The 21,684-nt window shown below is 38.0% G+C and overlaps 1 protein-coding gene across 1 annotated transcript in view; it reads right to left on the reverse strand.

Annotated features, from left to right (window-relative positions):
* LOC126468380 (probable Rho GTPase-activating protein CG5521) overlaps positions 1–21,684 on the reverse strand; it is a 276,527-nt gene that overhangs the window by 15,028 nt on the left and 239,815 nt on the right. The window contains exons 36-38 of the mRNA XM_050096545.1: positions 20,765–20,923; positions 8,631–8,758; positions 6,750–6,889 (exon numbers count right to left, since the gene is read on the reverse strand). Of these exons, the coding sequence (XP_049952502.1) occupies positions 6,750–6,889; positions 8,631–8,758; positions 20,765–20,923 (427 nt within the window). The remainder of the gene's footprint in view (positions 1–6,749; positions 6,890–8,630; positions 8,759–20,764; positions 20,924–21,684) is intronic.

Here is a 21,684-nt window from a genome sequence, read left to right on the forward strand (position 1 = left end):
CATCTCTTATTTCTGTATTTGGTACTACACTCCGACTACACTCTACTAAACCATGCCACATTTCCAAGTAAAATGCTTATTAAACACTCATACTTGTTACATCTAAGGCCAACTTTTTTGAAAACATTCTCCCTCCAGTACTATCACAGCAAAGGTGCTCAAAAAATACTTTTCAATCAGAGGTATTACATGGATGGTTTGACACATGCCTTTAACAAGTGTTATTGTAACATGGTCAAAACAACCTCACTTACTCTCAACTTATCAGTCTCATACATGGACATAGATTTAAATAACGATGCTCCTTCTACTGTCCACTTGCAGGAAAAGAAATATCGTTTTAAAAAAGGTATTTGGAAAGATAAACTGAAAACATAGGAAACCTGTCGAATATTTTTTCACTGTAACATGCTGTATTAGCAAAATGCTGGATATACTTGAGATGGGGCATTTGGTTACATTCTAAACCATGAGTATTAATTTCCATATATAAAAGAGAGTGAATGGAAATCATAAACAAATAAGAATATTTTAACAATATTATGTGATAGTGTACAACTTATAAAACATGTTTCTGTTTTTCACAACTGAATCCCTGAGAAATCCACCGATACAATAGAATCAATGTAAATTGAGATCATTGTCTTATAAATTATCATGCAGGCTTCTGAGAGACAGGAAGTTGCTTCACAAAAGAGCAAAAGCAAAAGGAATGTACAGAAAGAATGGTCACTTCAGAGGCTCTTTTATAAAATGTGCAAAGCAGAAGAATACTACAGCCAAAACTTAAATTACATAGAATTATAATGAGTGGGAAAGATTACTGCTAAAACTAAAATTCAAAATAGGTGGCTGGTAAATCACATACAAAGGAAATTAAATTGGAGAGACAATGTGCAACTTACACAGATAAAATGGAGGAAAGAAATGTGTAGAAGTAAATAGAGTTCATTAGTTAAATGCTCCACATATCATATTCACACTTAATCTTACAATGCTGAACGACAACATTTTCATTCACGTATTCCACTACACCACAGAAAGAGCTTCATTTGAAAATGCTTTTGGAGACATTTTATTCTTGTGTTTAAATTCTGAAGGAGTTTTATAGCAATACATTTCACTCCTTTCTGTGACAAAGGCGTAATCTAGAGGATAATGTACACTGTTCCTAAAATTATATCTGTCAAAATATCTCCTGCTTTCAACTCACACGGATTGTTGACAGTGAATTCCAAAAGTGAACAAATACAATTTGCGGCTGTGATTAATACTCCCAATTTATCAAAGATGTGGAACTGCGAAGTTCACAGGTAATTGTCAATACTATTCTTTACTTTTTTTTATATGTAACAGAAATTAATGTGAAATATTACATACTGGTAAATTATGATCAAGTGGACAGTTACAAACAGGTTATGTGCTGTAGAGTCAGCTACCATCTCCAGAATTCTGGAATACTGGAAATGGTGGTAACATCACATATTTCTAGATAATGTACATATCGTGTTAAACGGTTAAGTGCACGCATAGAGGCAGGATCTTAGTCTGAAAATAAAAGTGTGTGCGCACACGTGTGTGTGTGTAAATATAAGTTTTCAAACAGCACCTTGAGGCATATTCATAAAGTTTTTGTTCGAATGCTTGATTTTTGTTCTTGTTATAAAGATTCTAAAATTGTCAAATTATCTAGTGAAGTAAATGTGACACGTAAATTAAAAAATACTTCCTAATGTGTGAAGCTGTATTCAGTTGATAGTTAATGGAGGTATATTCAAAGGTATATTCCAGTTGTAGCTTGTGAAAATAGTGGTAGAGTTTTGGACTGTTACATTCAACTAATTAAAGTAGCTTGTCAAATTAGAGTGGTAATGTTTGATCGGAAAGACACATGTAAACAGGAATACAGGAAGTTTCAAGTGGCCATTTTTCATCTAATGAAACATACACAGTTACTGTTCTATATTCTTAGGGTTATTTGCATGTTTCTCTTCATATTTAAACATGGAACATTTAGACATTACTGGGCTTCTGAATTCCACACACTAAAAAAAATCTGTCAGATAACATTAATTCAATTTACAATATCAAAATAACTAATACATGCATTGGACATGACCATCTCCCAAACATTTTAAAACACTGCTTGTATATAAGACAGTAAAAACTGCACACCCAACAAATATCAAGAAACAATGCAGTATATTTCACGGGATTTATGTATTTTAAATTATACATTTCATACAAACAGCCAGAAAAAGGTCTTTATACAATAAACCAGATATCCAAAACATACAAAATCCTTAGCTTATGTAGAGTCTATGGTCTTCAAAGCCCACACACACATACAATTTTAGTTACACAATATAGGCACAGAATGGACATTAATGTGAAAGCACCCTGACACTACAAATGGATACAGGAACTCAGGACAAGTCACTATAGCACACTGACATAACAGCACCACACACAGGTGCTTACCACTATCTGCATTATGAAGCAGGTTGCATTCGTCTTGTCAGCTGGGCACTCCAAACTGTCCTGAATATCCTATGAGACAGATCTGCATTAGGATGTTCCTCAAGTTCCGTCAGTTCATAGAGCACTAAATTTAAATACTATATCTCTGTAAACACACCTAAAATATTAATTTTTATGTGAAGTGTTATTATCAACTTACTTTTTACTAATTGCATTGGCTTTATGATCAGATTTCAGAACAATGGAAAGGAACAAAAGGTGGCAGCAATAGTAGGAGAGAAGGGAGTATACCTGGGGGAGAGAGAACGAAGCATATGAGAGAGACAAAATGTGTGGCGAAAAGGAGGAGAAGAAGAAGGCGAAATAAGGAGGAGGAGGAGGAGGAGGAGGAGGAGGAGGAGGAGGGAGAAAATGAGGGGGAAGGAGAATGGATACGGGAGGAGGGGCAGAGAACAGCAGTGGGGCGAGAGCCGGAGAATGGATGCGGGGGGAGGGTTGGAGAATGGCGGAGGGGTGATGTTCGGAGAAGGACGGGGGAGAAAGTCTGAGAAGGATGAGGGGAGGGTCAGAGAAGGACTGGGGGAGGGCTGGAGAAGATAACGATGGGGGATGAGTGGAGTATGATGCAGGATGAGTGGAGCATCATAGGGGAAGGATGGAGCAAAGTGGATGGGGTAAGGTGAAGGGAGGGAGAATGGGTGGAGGACTGAGGATGGGTGGGAAAGGGCGGATGGGTGGAAAAGGGTGGATGGGTTTAGAATTAAGGATGGATGGAGGAGAGAGGAGATTGGGGAGGAGGGAGGAGGAGAAGGAGAGTGGTGGAGAGGGAAAGGGACAGGGAGTGAAGGGAGGAGAGAGAAGGATGGGAGCACATGTTAGAGACCGCAAATAAGGTGGAAGGATGGAGAGAATAAAAGGGTAAGGAGAATACGTGAGTGTGATGAACAAGTAAGGAAACTGAGAATTCTGTTTTGCAATGGGTGATGAATAGGAGAAAGGAAGGGTTGGAAATGGGCAACAGGTAAAAGTCAACTAATTTATGTATTACCATGATATCATGGTTTTTATTTCTTAAGTGTGCATTAAAGTTGTTCTTGTTTGGCACCTTTTAAAATTTTTTATAATTTTTCTTGGTCCATCCCCCAGTTAGGTTCCATCCCATGTATACATTTAAAATCTGGGCTCATGTTTGGTAGGGGGAGGAGTGTTCCTGGGCCTTCAAAATCGGAAAAAGGCTATTAACTTTGCTAAATATTATTTCTAGATGACAAATCATTAACCGATGAAGGTGGTTTTCTTCTTTTTAGCCCCTTAACTGAATGCATTCTCATGACATAGATTGACCTGGTTGGGAGATGTAATTGGGCAGTTATCCTAAGACAGGAGAGCAATGTCAGAGCAAGCCGAGCAGTTCAGTTTTATGGCCCAACTCGCACCACCTCAATAGCCTTTCACTTTCAAGAGGTAGGTAGCAGTCACAGCAAGAAGAATGTCTTAATCACCAATTCATCAATGGAAGAAAGTTTACTTACTCGAGTATTACTCCCATGAAATATACCTGTCATACAAATGATAACAGGGTTTCTTCTATAACATGGAAGTGTGTCTATTAACTGTACATCAAAGTACCACACTATCTGTGCATGAAGTGATGATTTATTGGAAAAAAGTCTGAATACCAACACAGGAGCTGAAAAACGGGGTACCAAAACTAGAAGGTTAATACCAACAATAGAGGCAACTAAAAGCATGTTGAAAGATTGTCAGATGATAAGTGAAAAGAAACAGATCTTGCTCATAAACTAGATGCTGTTTTTGATGCAGCTAATGCATTAAATATTATTACTACTGAGGATGATAAACAGTTTTTGATCAACCAATAATTGGAAGAACAGTCAGGATTCATGCATGGAATCCATTATCGGCGATTTGAGAAAGAGAGAAGACCATGTGAGTGAGAAGAGGTGGCTGAGAAGATAAATGTTAGGAAAGAAAAACCAACTACTCATTCAGTGTTGTGAATTTTAATTACACATATTTCAGCCATATAAATTGCTATCCTTCAGATCTTTCTTCTCATTTTTCCTTCAACTGCCTTGCTGTACTGGTGATGGCAAGTTCTAGTAGTGTTGAACCAGAGTTACTTGCTTTTGAGGAAGCTCTGGAAACATATACTATCTCAAAAATTCAATCACCACAATGTAAAAAAAGAGACGAGGATGTCAAGCAGCAATGATTGCCAAATGTCTCTCTGTGTACCAGGGCCTATCCATCACACATGGTGGTTAACAAAAGTCCTATACTCCTTGAAAATAGTTGTGTTCTGGGATGAATTTGAATTATCACCACAAGAAGAAAAAGACAGTTTGTGATATTTTTATTTTTCTTGTCAGAATGTATGTTGAAGTGTGGTTTTCTGCTCCTAAGACAGCCAAAGTACTACATATGGATTCCAGCTTTCGAAGCTTTATAAATACCTGGTTATCAACTGTGGTGTATCTCTCGTACAACTTCACACAAGATGAAATTTCATTTATGGTACATGTCCCCTCAATCCGTTGCCTATGCATTTTTTGTTCTCAATTTGTCTTCCAATTCAACAATGAACATGGTCAATGAACCAAATAATGAGGCAGAAACATAAGACACATTAAAACAGATCAAGCAGGAATCCACCAAATCCCAAAAATCATCAGCAACAGAATCAAACTGTATGTTTCAAATAAAACATGGCTATATTTTACGTGACTGAACTTGAGTTCCTTAAGACAGATCTTTCGCAGTGGCATAAAAATGAAAGATTACAACAACATTCTAGAACTACAATACAGTCGACAAAAGAATATCCCTGACAACTGGAAGTGCTGTTGCCACCTTTCAACTGCGAAGTGCAAATGACTGCAGGCAAAAGCAATAGTCATCTTCTCATCCTACTTGTCTCTCAAACATTATACAGGGTGGTCCATTGACCGTGACCAGGCCAAATATCTCACGAAATGAGCGTCAAACAAAAAGACTACAAAGAACGAAACTTGTCTAGCTTGAAGGGGGAAACCAGATGGCACTATGGATGGCCCACTAGATGGTGCTGCCATAGGTAAAACGGGTATCAACTGCGTTTTTTAAAATAGGAAGGCCCATTTTTTATTACATATTCGTGTAGTACATACAGAAATATGAACGTTTTAGTTGCACCACTTTTTTCGCTTTGTGATAGATGGCATCGTAATAGTCACAAACGTATAAGTACGTGGTATCACGTAACATTCAGCCAGTGCGGACGGTATTTGCTTCACGTACATTAACCGTGTTAAAATGGACCATTTACCAATTGCGGAAAAGGTCAATATTGTGTTGATGTATGGCTATTGTGATCAAAATACTCAATGGGCGTGTGCTATGTATGCTGCTCGGTATCCTGGACGACATCATCCAAGTGTCTGGACTGGGCAATAAGAGACCGGACAATAAGAGAGACATGAGATTTCTATGTTAAACAGGCATTGTATTGCTTAACTAATCATCAGAATAGGAAGGTAAACCAATTTCAGAAAACTTAAATCTAACTATATGCTTCAGTACAATAAATCAATGAATAAATGTGACTTGATACTAACAGTGACATGATGTGTGCAAAAATTCCTGATATGCTAAAAAAATGTTTTTCACATATTAGACATTTATATATATCAAACTACTACTCATTCAGTTGTTCTAATATTCCCTGAGGCTATGAAATTTCTCTATCACACCTGCCACTCCCTACACCTTTTCCTCTCATTTCTTAAATGTTTCAGATATGTGCTGCTCCTTCCCTAACCTCAAATGACATGATGGAATGTTATATTTCCCTCCTGGCTGGGTATAGACTTTTTCTTCCCTCAAGAATTTATTAATTTCACATGCTTTTATTTGTGTCTTTGTGGAACACAAGTATTTGTTTGCCAGCGCCAAATGAGAATGAAATGAAACACGGTACGGAAATATTTCTGGTACTGTAACTCTTGATATTCTGCAGCAAAAAGATTCAAAGTAAAATATGTAAGAGAAGTTTAGAAATGAGAATATGACCCCCCCCCCCCCCCCCCCCAGTAGTTTTAGAATCATTCTCAGAAGCTGTTTGGACATCATCTGAATCAATGTAGGATTTTTTTGAAGTATTTACGGTGAAAAAAACTGGAGCTTCTCAGTGAGAGCCACACTTGCCTTAAATTCTGAAATATTCTAAACATAGCAAACATAGGGAAAGAAAGATTGTGCTTAGGTACCTGAGGAACGTGTTGGTCCTCCACAAAACGGTGATGGCGTTTGCACTGGAGAGTAGACCTGTGCAGCAAACTCCTCAAATGTAGTTGGCTCCCTGTGGTTACATACTACTGTCTCCAGTGATCTGGAACGTTCTTCATAACTGCAAGGTAGGATGCACATGTAATGATGAATATCAATTGTGGAAATGATACTAATAAAGTTAAAAGCACCAAATTCTAAAATACCTTATGGCCTATTCAACATTTAGCTACAACATTTAGCTTTAATTTTGTCCTAAAAAATATAGGGTTATATAATTAATGTTCTGTTTCTTTGTCATATATGTCAGCAGTCTGCTACAAATTGAAATCCCCATGAAACAGTACTGTATCACACCGCCAGAGGAGCTAAAACAAAATGGTGCTGCCTGTCTCCACTCTATCATGTACATACTGCAGGCAGTTGTGTATAAATCTTCAACACCAATTTCAACCAACAAAAAATATGCTTGGAAAACTGTGATAAGTTACTCTGAGCTGAGGGGACCCTCACATGCTCAATATTTACAGCACAATAATACTGTGTCTATAAGTTCCACTGAAATGTGAGACTAACAACAGTGAAATAATATTGCTCAGTATTTATGACTAGGGCAAATCAGTAAGAACTTTGCCTTCATAACGAACATGTCAGCACTTGATGATATAGATCTTGCATGTGTTGTGATCTCAGGTGCCATGTGAGGGGAAAAAGACAGAAAGAAAGAAAGAAAGAAAGAAAGAAAGAAAGAAAGAAGAGTAGGCAGTGATGGGTGAAAAGCAGCTTGGAAAGCATTCTACCCATGGACATGCTAACAAGCTACAGAGAATTTGTAGTATAGCCTATCAGAACCTTCTAAGGATGAATGACAAATCTTTCATGAATTGGTGATCTCTGTTACACCTTATGTACACTGAAAGATACTGTTCATATACTGACTGGATATCACTGTCCACAATGCTGGAAGTGATCCAAAAACCTGAAAAAAGTAAGATAACATTATTGTAGAGGATCATTGGCAGGTAGTGCTGATATGTGATTTTGCAACAAATAACTTGAGCTTCTGAAATGAACAAATAAGCAGTTGTAGTGTTATTTTTCCTGCACTTAAACTCTTTCGCAGAAAGTTGTTACAGCTTATTACTGAACAAGTCTTAAATATGTAATCAAACTACTCCCCTGAATGCACCTCAACATATGAGGCCTTTCATCTGCCTATCCTCATTTACTCATATTCGTATGGCATCACAGTAAGAGATGTTTACATGTGTGCTAATTATGAAGTCTCAGTAGGATCTGCCATGTACTGCACAATATCATCCTTACATGGTACAATATATTGAGCAAGAGTCAACATTTTCAAAGCTCTATAGTCACCTCCTATATATTGTGCAAACATTCAACACCACTGTCATATGAACAATGTTATTGCACAATAGTAAATACTGCTTCATGAATGTTGAGTGTGTGAGAGGTCCGTTTGGCCTACACTATACACGTCAAGAAAGAAGCAACCATTCCCAAAAGCAGTATGCACTTAGCACTGATTTGGTTAGTGCAGAGGAGTATGGATGTTTGCATTTCAAGACAATGGAATCCATTACATTATTTGAAGCTGTTTATGATCAGTTCCAGAATTTAGTGGTCACACACAACTGTAATTATTTATCATATACAGTACCAAATTTCTGAACTGGGAAGTTCTTTTAATCCACACAATGGGACTGTGTTTCTGATGATCATTTACTCCTATAGCATTTTTACAATTTGTGTTTCAAAACTATTATGTTCATAAAAGACCAAACAAAACTGAAAGTTCCCATAAATATTATACTATTCAACTGAACAAAGAAATAACTCACTAATTCTGGTAAAAAGGAAGCATACTCCGCTTGGCACGACTGGCACTAATTGCAGATGCTCTCACCAAGCCCGGAAGCACTTTACTGTCAACTATTGCTTCATTGAAGAGTGGTCCAAAGTATGGAACCTGGAACACATTGAAGTAATATTAGCTGAAATATAACATAATCTTAAACTTAAAGGAGTAAGTATTACATAGAAACTGAATTAAAGAATATAAGTTTCCCATCACTTGCTACATGGTATTGCTAATAAACACTGAATAGCTCAGCTGTGGTCTTCTAATTGTAGGCTCAGTTTCAGTTAGTAAGGCAAGATATGTGTAATATGCAACAGAAACTGTAATTTGCCTTGTAGTATGCAGAATTTAAATGTATAAGTGTATTGTAACCGAAAAATGTAACATCCAGCAGGAAATATTCTAGAATAGCATTTCTGAAACTGTGATCCGTGGAACCTGAAGGTTCTGTGAAAATTCATGTAAGTTTATCAAAGAAACAGAAAAATCAATGCATCCACAATTTTTTAAAAACAGAATAACAACCAAACCTCACTTCCACTTACTAATTTGGATAGTCTACAAATATGAGTGTGGAAAAGGCTGTACTTATCAAACACCATCAGGTGGCTAATTCAACTACAAGATAATGATTAAAAATGCACGATTGTAGCAGGTCATTCAAACCACAACCTTTCTCTGTCTCTCACACTACACCTGCATCCAAAGAAGTCCACATCACTGAATTGTCTGTCATCAGAAAGGTAAGCCACATGGTGTTTTGTAACCTTAATGCACATATATCAAGAAAAATGTGTTTGTTTGTTATAAACAAAATTACAGTCTTATTCCTAACTTGAAAAAACTGTACCCTTATTGTTGTTGGTGGTGGCGTCTTCAGTTCAAAGATTGGTTCCAATAAGCTCTCTATGCTAGCCTATCCTGTGCAAGCCTGTTCATCCCTGTGTAGCTACAGCAACCAATGTCAATTTGAAACTGCCTACTTTATTCAAATCTTCATCTCTCATGGCAATTTCAGCCCCCATACTTTCCTCCATTATCAAATTGAAAATCCCTTGATGCCTCAGGAGTTGTACTACCAATGGATCCCTTCTCTTAGTCATGTTGTGTCAACAATTTCTTCTTTCTCCAATTGAGCTTAGCACCCCTAATCTGTTATCCTATCTACTCATCAATCTTCTACAGTATCTCATTTCAAGAGCTTCTATTCTCCTCTTGTCTGAACTGCTTATTAATCACGTTTCACTTCCATAAAAGGCTACACTCCTGACAAATACCTTCAGAAAAGACTTCCTAACAATTAAATTGGTATTAGATGATAAATTCCTCTTTTTCAGAAATGCTTTCCTTACTATTGCCACTCTGCACTTTATTTTCTACCTTCTTCTGCCATCATCAGTTATTATGCTGCCTAAATAGTAAATCTCCTCTACCACTTTTAGTGTCTCATTTCCTAAGCTAATTCCCTCAGCATTGCCCAATATAACTTGACTACATTCTGTATCAATATAACTTAACTACATTCTGTATTTACATACTTGCAAATATTCCACAAGTCACCATATGGCACACGACAGAGGGTAACCTGGTATCAGTACTAGTCATTTCTTTTCCTATTCCACTAACAAAAGGAGCGAGAAAAAAACAGCCATATTTTTGCAATGGTGACTCTAATGTTTCTTATATTACCTAAATGTGCCTTACATGAAATGGTGACACTAGAAACATTCTGACGTCAAGTTCAAATACCAGTTCCCTGAACTTTCTCAATAGTGTTTCGTGAAAAGAACATCACCTTCCCTCCATGGATTCTCATTTGAATTCATGAAGCATCTCTGTACAGTTCATGTGTTGATTGAACCTACCATTAACAATATAACAACACATTTCTGGATTGCTTCAGATGTCTTCCATTAATCCAATCTGCTAGGGATCTCAAATACTCAAGCAGTACTCAATAATGGGATGCACAGACGTTTTATAACTGGTCTTCTTTGCAGATGAGCTACACTCTCACAATAAACCAAAGTCAACTGTCTGCATTCCCTACAACCATCTTTATACACTTGTTCCATTTCATGTCATTTTGCAATGTTACAACTAGATATTTAATCGACATGACTGCATCAAGCAGCACACTACTGATGATGTATTCAAACATTAAGGGCTTGTTTTTCCTAGTCATCTGCATTGTCTTACATTTCTCCACATTTAGAGCAAGCTCTGATTCATCACACCAACTAAAACTTTTGTCTCAGTCATCTTATATCCTCCCACTCTCATTCAATGATGACGCCTTCCTGTACACCACAGCATTATCAGTGAACAGACACAGATTGTTGACCTCTCAGTCTGTCAGATCATTTATGTACAGAGCTACTATGATTCACTTGTTTTCAGAATTCTGTATTTTCCAAAGTATTAAATGTACAAATATAATAGACGCATGAACTACTGCAGCATGCATTCAGCAGGAATTATAGAAAAGAACTGCCTTGTAAACACAACATTGTGGTTGGCCAAGTGCGCCACATGAAACTGTGGAGAGGGTGAGGGAAAGTTTCACATGTGCACAAGCCACAAACTTCAAATATCACAGCAAACTGAGTGGGAGATTTTGCGATGGAAGTTACATTTCCAACCATACTGTCTGCAACTCGTACAACAATTAAAACTGGACAAGTATAGCCAGTTCCTTTTATTTTGCATCACAATGCAGTAAGCGGCTGAGCTAACACTTTGTGACTTTTTCCTTTGAGGCATGTTAAAGATTGTGCTTGTGTACTTCCACTGCCAAGAACTTCGAAACAGCTCAGTGAGTACATCAATGTTGCTGTGATGACAACTGACAGGATGATACCGCACATAAGGCATAGAATGAAGTTGATTACCACTTGGATTTGTGACATCTGACCAGTGGGACACTCATAGAACATTTGTGGGGGTGCAAAATGCAAACTTGGTGAGTTTACGGTTCTATGCAAGCATCAATCATATTCGTATAGGTAACACTATGGAAAATATACAGCTCTGAGAATGAACCAATCACTTTTAGTAGTCCTGCATATACAGAATAAGAGTGGTCATATCACGCTTCCCTGGGCTACTCCTGACGATACCCTTGTCTTTGATGAATACTCTCTGTTGAACACAACATAGTGGGTTCTATTACTTAAGAAGTCTTTGTGCTACTCATATATCTAATCCTTATGCTCGGGCATTTGTTAAGTGTCTACAGTGGGCACCATTCCAAACTCTTTCTGGAAATCAGAGAGTATGGAGTCTGTCTGTTCTGCTTCACCCATGTTCACAAGATATCATGTGAGAAAAGGGCAAGCTGAGTTTTAGTTTTGCACGAATGATGCAACATAAATCCATGCCGTTTTGTGGAGAGAAGTTTTTCTGTCTCACAGAAATTTATTATTTTTGAACTCAGAATATGTTCACAAATTTTGCAGCAAACAGATGTTAAGGATATTTTGCTGGTCCATTATTTTCTCTTCTTGTATACAAGAATCACTTGCACTTCTTACCATTCACCTGGAACTTTGCACTGGGCAAGAGATTAGTGATAAATGCAAGCTAAGTAAGGGGGACAATGCCGTAGAGTACTCTCTGTAAAACCGAATTGGGATTTCAATCAGACTTGGCGACTCAATTGTTTCAGTTGCTTCTCTACGACAGGGATTCCTATTACTACATCCATCATACGGGAGTCTGTGTGACGGTCATTCAATGGAATGTTAGTGTGATCTTCCTGCATGAATTATTTCTTAAATGTGAAATTTTGTTGATGTTCATCTTATAATCTTTTTTTAAGGCACTATTCAACCCATTCAACTTCTCTTCCAAGTCCTTTGCCACCTCAGAGAGAATTTCAGTATCTTCTGCAAACCTTAACGTTTTTAGTTATTCTCCCTAAACTTTTAATTCCTTTTCCGCATTTCTTCTTTATTTTCTTCAAAGCTTTCCCAATGGGCTGTTTGAATAATATGAGGGTTAGGTTACAACTCTGCTCCATTCCTTTCTCACCCACTGCTTTCCTTCAAAACCCTTGAAACTTTTATAACCACAGTCTGGTTTATGTACAAGTTGAAAATAATTTTTTGGTCCTTGAATTTTAGCTTCAAAATTTCACAAAGCAGAGTCAAGTCAACACTGTCAAAAGCTTTCTCTAAATCTTCAAATGCTACAAATGTAGGTCTGCTTTCCTTCAAGCTATCTCCTAGGGTAAGTCATATGGTAGGTACTGCTTCACATGTTCTTTCATTTCTTTGGAATACAAACTAATCCTTCCTGAGGTTGGCTTCTACCAGTTTTTCCATACTGCTGTGAATAATTTCTATCAATATTTTGCCATCAAGACTTATCAGACGGCTGGTTCGGTAGTATTCACAACTGTCAGCACCTGTATTCTTTGAAATTAAAATTACTACTACTTCCTGAAGTCTTAGAGTATTTTGCCTGTCCCGTACATCTAGCACACCATGTGGAATAGTTTTATTGTGGCTTGCTATGCTATGGATATCAGTAGTTCTGACATAATATTGTCTATTCCAGAGATTTCATTTCCCCTTACATTTTTCTGTGCTCTGTCGAATTCTTTTCACAGCTACCACATTTCCTAACTTATCTTCACCTATTTTCTCTTCTCTTTCAATAATACTGTCTCAAAATTTGTGTCCTTTATAGAGATCCTCTACATATTCCTTCCATGTTTCAGCTTTCCCTTTGTTACAGATGCTTCTCTTTTCTGCAAGGGTCACTGTAATTCCCCAATAAACCTCATATCTCTTTCCCCTGGGTATGCATTTCTCTAAAGGCCACAAATTTTACAATAAGTCTCATCTATCTTCCCCTAGTTATGCATACTTCTACAGCCTTTCATTCATCCTCTGTCCATTCCTTCTTAACCAGTTTGCACTTTCTGTTAGTCTCAGTTTTTAATGCCTGTACTCGCTTTGGCAGCTTCATTTGGCTTATTTTTATATTATCTCCTTTCGTTAACTAAAATCAATACACCCTCTGTCATCCAGGAATCTCTGCTCCACACGGTCTTTTTACATATGGGATCCTCTACTGTCTTCCCAATTTCATCTCTCAAAGTTACCAATTCATTTTTTATTGCATTCTTTTCCCCTGTTTGAATTCAACATTACCTATTGCTCCCTCTTAAACTACAAACAACCTTCGGTTCCTTCAATTTATCCACGTCCCATATCCTCAATTTCCTACTATTTCCCAATTATTCACTTTTTCTCTACAGCTCATAACCCATTAATTAAGATCAGAGTACACATTTGCCTTACATTTGTCTTACAGTTTAAAATCTGGTTCTTAAAGCTCTGTCTTACCACTATTCACTGTGGTGGCAAGAGTCATGGGACAGTGATATGCACATTGGCAGATAGTGGTAATATTGGATACACAAAGTACAGAAGGTCTGGGCATTGATGGAGCTTTAATTTGTACTCAGGTGATTCATTCAAAAAGGTTTCTGATGTGATTATGGCCACAATGACGGGAACTAATAGACTTGGAACACAGAGTAGTAGTTGGGGCTAGACACGTGGAATATTCCACTTTGGAAATCATTTGGGAATTGAATATTCTGAGATCCACAGTGTCAAGAATGTGACAAGAATATAAAATTTTAGGCATTACCTCTCTCCATGGACAACATAGTGGCTGACGACCTACACTTAACAACTAAGAGAAGTGGTGTAGAGTTTTTGTGCTAACAGACAAAGAACACTGTGTGAAACAATAGCAGAAATCAATGTTGGACGTACAACAAATGTACCCATTAGGACTGTGGCAAAATTTGATGTTAATGGGCTATGGCAGATGACTGATAAGAGTGCCTTTGCTAGCAGCAAGACATCACCTGCAGTGCCTCTCCTGGGCTCATGACCATACTGTCTGGACACTAGACAACTGGAAAACTGTGACCTGGTCATATGAGTCCCATTTTCAGTTGGTAAAAGCTGATGGTAGGGATCGAGCGTGATGTACCATGAGACCATGGACCCAAGTTGTCAACTGTGCAAATTGGTGATGGCTCCTTAATGGTGCGGGTTGTGTTTACATGGAAAGGACTGGGTCCTCTGGTCCAACTGAATTGATCATTGCCTGGAAATGGTTATGTCAGGGTCCATTTTCAGCTGTTCTGGGTCTTCATGTTCCCCGACAATGATGTCATTTTTACATGAGAGAAAGCACCATTTTAGAAAATTCTGGACAAACTGAGAGAATTATTTGGCCATCCAGATCATCTGACATGAATCCCATCGAACATTTATGGGACATAATTGAGAGGTCAGTCCTTCACAAAATCCGTCACTGGCAATACTTTCGCAATTATAGATGCATCATGGTTCAATATTTCTGCAGGGGACTTCAAACGACTTGTCGAGTCCATGCCACATCGATCTGGTGCATTACACTGGGCAAAAGGAGGTCCCGACACAATATTAGCACTTTTGTCACTTCAGTGTATAATCAAGCTGTAACCTTCGAGTGTCTGCAGGCCTCTTCCATGTATACAACCTCCTTTCATGAGTCTTAACCTAAGTGTTGGAAAAGATTAAATTACGTTCTCAGCAAAATTCCGCCATGTGGCTTCCTCTTTCATTCCTTTTCCCCAATCCACATTCTCCCATCTCTTCCTTTTCCTACTATTGAATTTCAATCCTCCACCATAATTTTGTTTCCATTAACTTTGTGAATAATTGCCTGCATCTCACCATACTTTCTCTTAGTACATGCCTCATCATCCGCAGAGCTATTTGGCATATACACTTGTATAACTGTGGCGGCTGTTGAATTTGTGTCTACCTTGGCTATGATAATGCATTCATTATGTTGTTCATAGAAACTTACCCACATTCCTATTTTCTTACTCATTATTAGGCTCCTTCTGCATCCCACCATTTGATTTTGTATTTATAGTCTTGTACATGCCTGACCAGAAGTTGCCTTCCTGCTACCACACTTCACAAATTCCCACTGTATTAACTTCAACTCATCAATTTCCCTTTTTAAATATTCAGACCAACTTACCCAAACAATAGATCTAACATTCCACATTCTGACCCACAGAAAATTAGAAGTCTTTCCTGGCGACATCCTCCTGAGTATTACCATTACCATTGTATCTCTGGAACATATTACCGAAGAATATACACCAGCAATAAGCCAGACAGTGGAGCTGCACACACCAAATGTGTGTGTGTGTGTGTGTGTGTGTGTGTGTGTGTGTGTGTGTGTGTGGTGGGGGGGGGGGGGAGAGGGGGGGGGGGGGGGAGTGTTGCTGCAGTTTCCCCTCAAATTTCTGCTGTTCTCAGCACCTGGACAGCAAGACCATAGGAGACCAGATCAGTCGATAATCCAGCTTGTTCCCCCTGCAACTGCTGAAAAGGCTGCTGCCTCTCTTCAGAAACCATGGGTTATTCTGACCTCTCCACAGGCACAGCTCAATTATGGTTGCAACTACGGTACGGCAATCCATATTGTTTGTGGAGGTACGCAAGCCACCCCCATCCCAGCAAGGTCCATGGTTCATTGGGGATACTGTCCATGTAACATTTTGAAAGTGCCCACTCCACCCCTTTAAGCAACTTATATAAAAGGCAGTGTTTGTTAGTGTTTATAAGTTCATATCAATTGTATTTTATTAATTTTTACATTCTGCTGATCAAAATATTACCAATGTAAGTAACTATTTAATCTTTATTCAGCCTTACAAGGACATTACCACTGTACTTTTTTGTCTTCTGATCATTTTCAATATTCCGTTGCACAATGTAACTCTTAAGTGTTTTACTGCTGAATGTTGTTGTTCTAGTGCAGATTCAACAACCAGCTCTATTGTTAAAGATAATTATGGTACTAATAAGCATTATAACCAACAATATCACCTCGAAAGCAACCATAAGATAGAATGAACTTACTTTTCTTCTTAAATCATCCAAATTTCACTATGAAAGATGAATCTAATGATGAAGCTCAACTCACAGTATGAATTATGCAAGTTATGCATCAGAACATAAATTTAATACCGAAGGATCTCCTTGTAAATAACTGCCAATCGGCTTCTGTCTCGGGCTCTTTGGTCAATATTTGTTTGACGATTTTTCTGACATATCAACAGCATGAGTGGTTAGCATTGTCAAAGCTTCACCCTCCTTTGCTGGCGGTGGACTGATGTCAATCTCAGGGCCACAGATAATATGTACCTGTCGCACTAATGTCTGAGAGCTTTTCCCTGGTCATTACCACTGTGGTCCTTCTACTGCTACATGCAACAGTTGGTGAAATCCAGGATCCATTCATCTTCAGGCTTTCCTCCCCCTTGTTGAAGCTACTGTCACATTTGTGGATCTATATGGCTTCCCTGAACAAGCAAGTAAGCAGGTGGGTGTGGAACCACTTCTGTACAGCAAGAACTTCTGTGTCAGTGAATTTTATTATGTAATCACCATGGCTGCTTTCTCCATCTGTCCCCACAAGCAATACCATTTATGTTGTGATCCTGGTGTTAATGAATCATCCATTCTTCCAACAAAGAATTTTCTATATGGATTATGTACATTCGAGACATCCTTTATCTCCTTCACTAATCTCAGACCGTCTTTGCTTTTCTTGGACAGTCTGTAAATAGTTTTTATGCTATGTTTGTGCAATTTGCAGTTGATTCTGTCCATCACCATCCTAGGGATGTATGGAAGAAATGCCTTACACCGCATTTCTTCTCAGGCCATTCCATGTCAAATCAACCAATTCTACGATTTTTTTCCTCTGTGTCAGATTTTCATGAAACTTTGCACATTTGCGTAGTCTTATAAAAAAAGAATTGCTGCACTTTTTTTTTTCTTCGCCTCTCACTAAAACTTTCTTTTCTACTGAATATTCAGTGTAGTGCTGTACTGATAATCTAGGTATCCGAGAATGACCATATAAAGTGGTAGTTATCTACAGGGTCAAGACTTTATGAATCTTTGATTTGTAACTATTTGCAGAAATTAAGAGAGGCATATTGTTAACAGAAACATAGTTATTTAAGTAGTAAAGTTACAAAGAAAATTACAAAAAAAACCTCAAAAAATATTAATGTATGTCTCTTTCCAATTTCTGGAAAAATTAAAAGGGCATTTGAAAAACATCTGTATCACATTTCTCCAACCTGGTGAGAACCTGGTTTTGTTCTTTAATAGTTCCCACGATTGCAGGCTTTCTAATGAAATAAAAATATTAATGGGTTTTCTACGAATGGACACACAAGTAAATCAGGAATCAAAATACCATATGCTGTGATGAAAAAAGTTTAACTAGAATGAACAATCCTGTGGCTGTCGTAATGGACGTTACTGCATAGCTTAGTGGATGATCTGATAATGAGTTTAGGCTTGAAACTAGTCATCAAGTAATAAAGAAAATTAATATTGCAGTTTCGATTGTTCTTGCAATTTGCTGCACAATTTGTTAACAATTTAAGTAGATTTTATATATTCTCAGAATTATTAAATATTTTTCCCATAAAGGTACACACTTTTCTGGTAACTAGAAAAATATGAAGTTTTGAGTTGCAAATAAGCTAAGTACTGAGTCCTCTCTGTATGTGCTAGTCTTCCTCACATGTGGCTGAAGCAGAAAGGCTAAGTGTTTCGCCAGTTTATACAATGGAGAGCCAGGAGCACTTATAATAAATCTTCGTCAAACATTATCTTTATGGATTTTTGGCAATCCATATAGCTGAGGTGGTAGGGCTTCGGTGATGCTCAGGTTCCTTTTCAAGTTGCAAGCTGATGCTTTTCCTGAAGTTGTGTGTATTTCCTATGCTTTTCCACAAGGAAAGTTCCAGATTGCCACTTTGGTGTTAACAATGATATCCTCCATGTTTGAAATTCTGGGAATCACAGTGAAATTCCATCCTTTTTTAAGGACAGACCATTCCTCTAGTGTCAATGGTTGTTCAGCGAGACTGATCAGTGTGCATGACATGTTGGTACTCAACTTGTCAATCTGCTTTCCACATCTTGCAAACTTTTTCTTCTGCCATTTGGCACAGTGGTCGAGTTCATTCTGTTTGCTTCTGTGAGTGATGCTGTAAATCTTATCCCAGTCGTCTCAATGCACGTTGGCACTTAGTTGATAGAAAATGTCAAAAGCTGCTCATCTGTTCTTGCTAAGTCTATTTTGCATTAATTCATCCACAAAGAAAAGCTCATTCCATTCTGTTGGATAAATGATGTGCCTGTTCGATGGTGTTTAGGCACTTTCATTTCATGAACTTTGGGGTGGCCCCTTCATCCCACCACCACGATAGAAAGATGAGGGAGGATAGCAAACAGGTTTTCTTCTTCCATTGTTGGTCAAGGTGCCGGTACAGTCTTGAAATCTCCTGTGATAAGAGGTGTAATATAATAGCATTGAGGCTTTCGTGGCCACTTGTTGATAAACAGCCTCTTCTCTTCCATCTCAGGTTCTTCAGCCAACATTTGTTTGATGACATTTCTGAGATTTCGCCAGCACAAGTAGCTGACATTGTTGAAGCTTCACCCTCCATTGCTGGTGGTGAACGCTAGTCGAGCTTGCAGCTGCAGATTATATATACCTGTCACACCAACTACTGAGGGTTTTTCCTTCTCTTATGCACATCACTACCAATGTATAATATTATAGTTGAAAAATTTGGCGTCGTAAAGTCTTTCCTTGAGGAGGACAAAACACCATGGGACAATTGTATTGATGTAGCAAAATCCATAAGTGGAATACTTAATGAGGCTGTGTAGCTTATTAAAAATATCATCAAAACTGTTCTAGAAGCCACTGCATAATCTGTAGCCAGGTACTAGAAGTATAACTGTCATTTTTCTTGCAAAGAAACCATTTACAGAATGTTTCATTAAAATCATAGTATAGAAACCGACCAGGTGTCCTAGGATGAAAATCGACAATAAAAGGGTTTCATTTATTGAAAAGATTAAGGAACACTGCTCTAGACAATAAAGCTTCCTACTGATGGATAGATGGAGAAACACAAATAAACTACATGCAATGCAGAAGGAATTATATCAATGTGAAAATACTTTTTTTGGGGTGTGTGGGAAAGGGGGGGGGGGGGGGTTAAGGGTGTAATTAAAAGGAAAGTTGAACATGTATGACAGTTAGTAAACAATATTTTACTAATTCTGTCATATGGCTAATTTTATTGTTAGGTAGCCCATAAATTACTACTCAATGTATATTTTGAGTTTTTACTGCCTATGCCCATAAAATTCAGCTCAGTATTGCAGTTAAGCATGAGAACAAACCGCAATAAGGTGAAGATGTGACTGACACTGGAGAAAATTGATGATGAAAGCTTCTTACATCATATTCTTTTCACACACACAACAGCAGCATTTCAGATCAGTGAATTTGCCAACAACTACAACTTCCACAACTGGGTGTCATAGCAACCAACAGAATCTCTCCAAAACATTAATGGTTCTCTGAATGTAATGTCTACTGAGATCTGTTTCAGGAAGGTATGATTGGGCCTTTCTTCTTCATGGGAGCACCATCATCTACGACATTATGTTGATTTTTTTGGAAATTTGTGTTTTCGAAGGAACTGGTAATATTAAAGCTGTACATGGAAGTAAGATTGCTAAGACAGAACTACTACACATCTCTTCCTACTTGCATATCAAATGAAATGTTCCCCTATTCACGAACTGGATGGGAGATCCCAATCAAGAGCCCTTCACATGTACCTGATTTTTCACTTCTGGTCTAGTCTTCTGCAGATGCATTAGAATAACTGTTTACAGAGGAAATATTACCATTACCAGCAGCCTAAAATGTCAAATCATTGTTGTAATTGTAACTATAACTTCAGACATGCTTCACAAACATGTACTGAATTTGATTATTGTCTTGACACCCGCTGAGCTACTAATGGCGTACATATCTAAATGTAGTGAAATGAATATAAAGCAACCTGTACACATGTTCATTATTTTACTTAACACGATTCTGTAGTCCCAACATGCTCTCCCATTGAACTTGTATGATACAATGTCTATCTCATAATGAAAACTTACTGCATTCTTATACTGTTAAACTTACATCAGGCTTCCGTTTGACTTGTACACGGTACAATCCATTCAGCAAAGGATAGATGACAATAAGAACATCACAAAATTCTGTTGGAATTATTCCACGCCTGTAATCCCTGTTATGCTCTGACCATACAATATGTACTTCATCGTTACCAAGGTGACGCATCTGGAAAAAAATTGTGACTTTTAAATTAATAGTTCTGTTCAAATGCAAATACTAGTTATACAGTGTTTCATATGTACATACTAGGAGTCAACTGAGATATTGTTTCAAACACAAAGTAAAATGGATACATACTCCCACAAATATAATGGGGGAAAGAAATAAAACCAATCAGTTACCCAGTTGCATGAACAGCTACTGTCAAACTTTTGTCACAATCAAGATGGACCACAACAACACTGACTGCTACTCAGTACAATGTGGTTGTTTTCAATGGTTGTGGAACCAGAGCTATCAGAACAAATTCGTACAACTCTTAACTTTTTGATACACCTATGTGGGATCTCAATCTCTGGTACTGCCCTTTACCTACCTCAACCCTTTTTGCTCCTCATAACCTACCCCCCCCCCCCCCCCCACCCCTCCCCACTCACCAGCCCACAATTTCATCTCTGTCTACAAATGCTAACCCATCCCATTTTCCTGGTGGTATTAATATATTCCATATTCCAACCGGACTTACCCTGTGCACAAATGGCAACTACCCACTCCTATCTCTTTCTTGTTTCTCTACAAGTCAAACACTCACCTCATTGGACCACTGTGAACGATCTCCCCCCGCCAATCCCTCTAGCAGCATAAGCGTATCCACTGCTTAACATTATTTACATGCAGAGGGCCTCTCTCTTCTACCACTGTTTGCATTCTCCTGTGAATTTCCCATTAATGGATGGATTTACATGCGCATGCACACACACACACAC

The sequence above is a fragment of the Schistocerca serialis genome, chromosome 1 (assembly GCF_023864345.2).
Source record: "Schistocerca serialis cubense isolate TAMUIC-IGC-003099 chromosome 1, iqSchSeri2.2, whole genome shotgun sequence".
Classification (NCBI taxonomy): Eukaryota; Metazoa; Arthropoda; class Insecta; order Orthoptera; family Acrididae; genus Schistocerca; species Schistocerca serialis.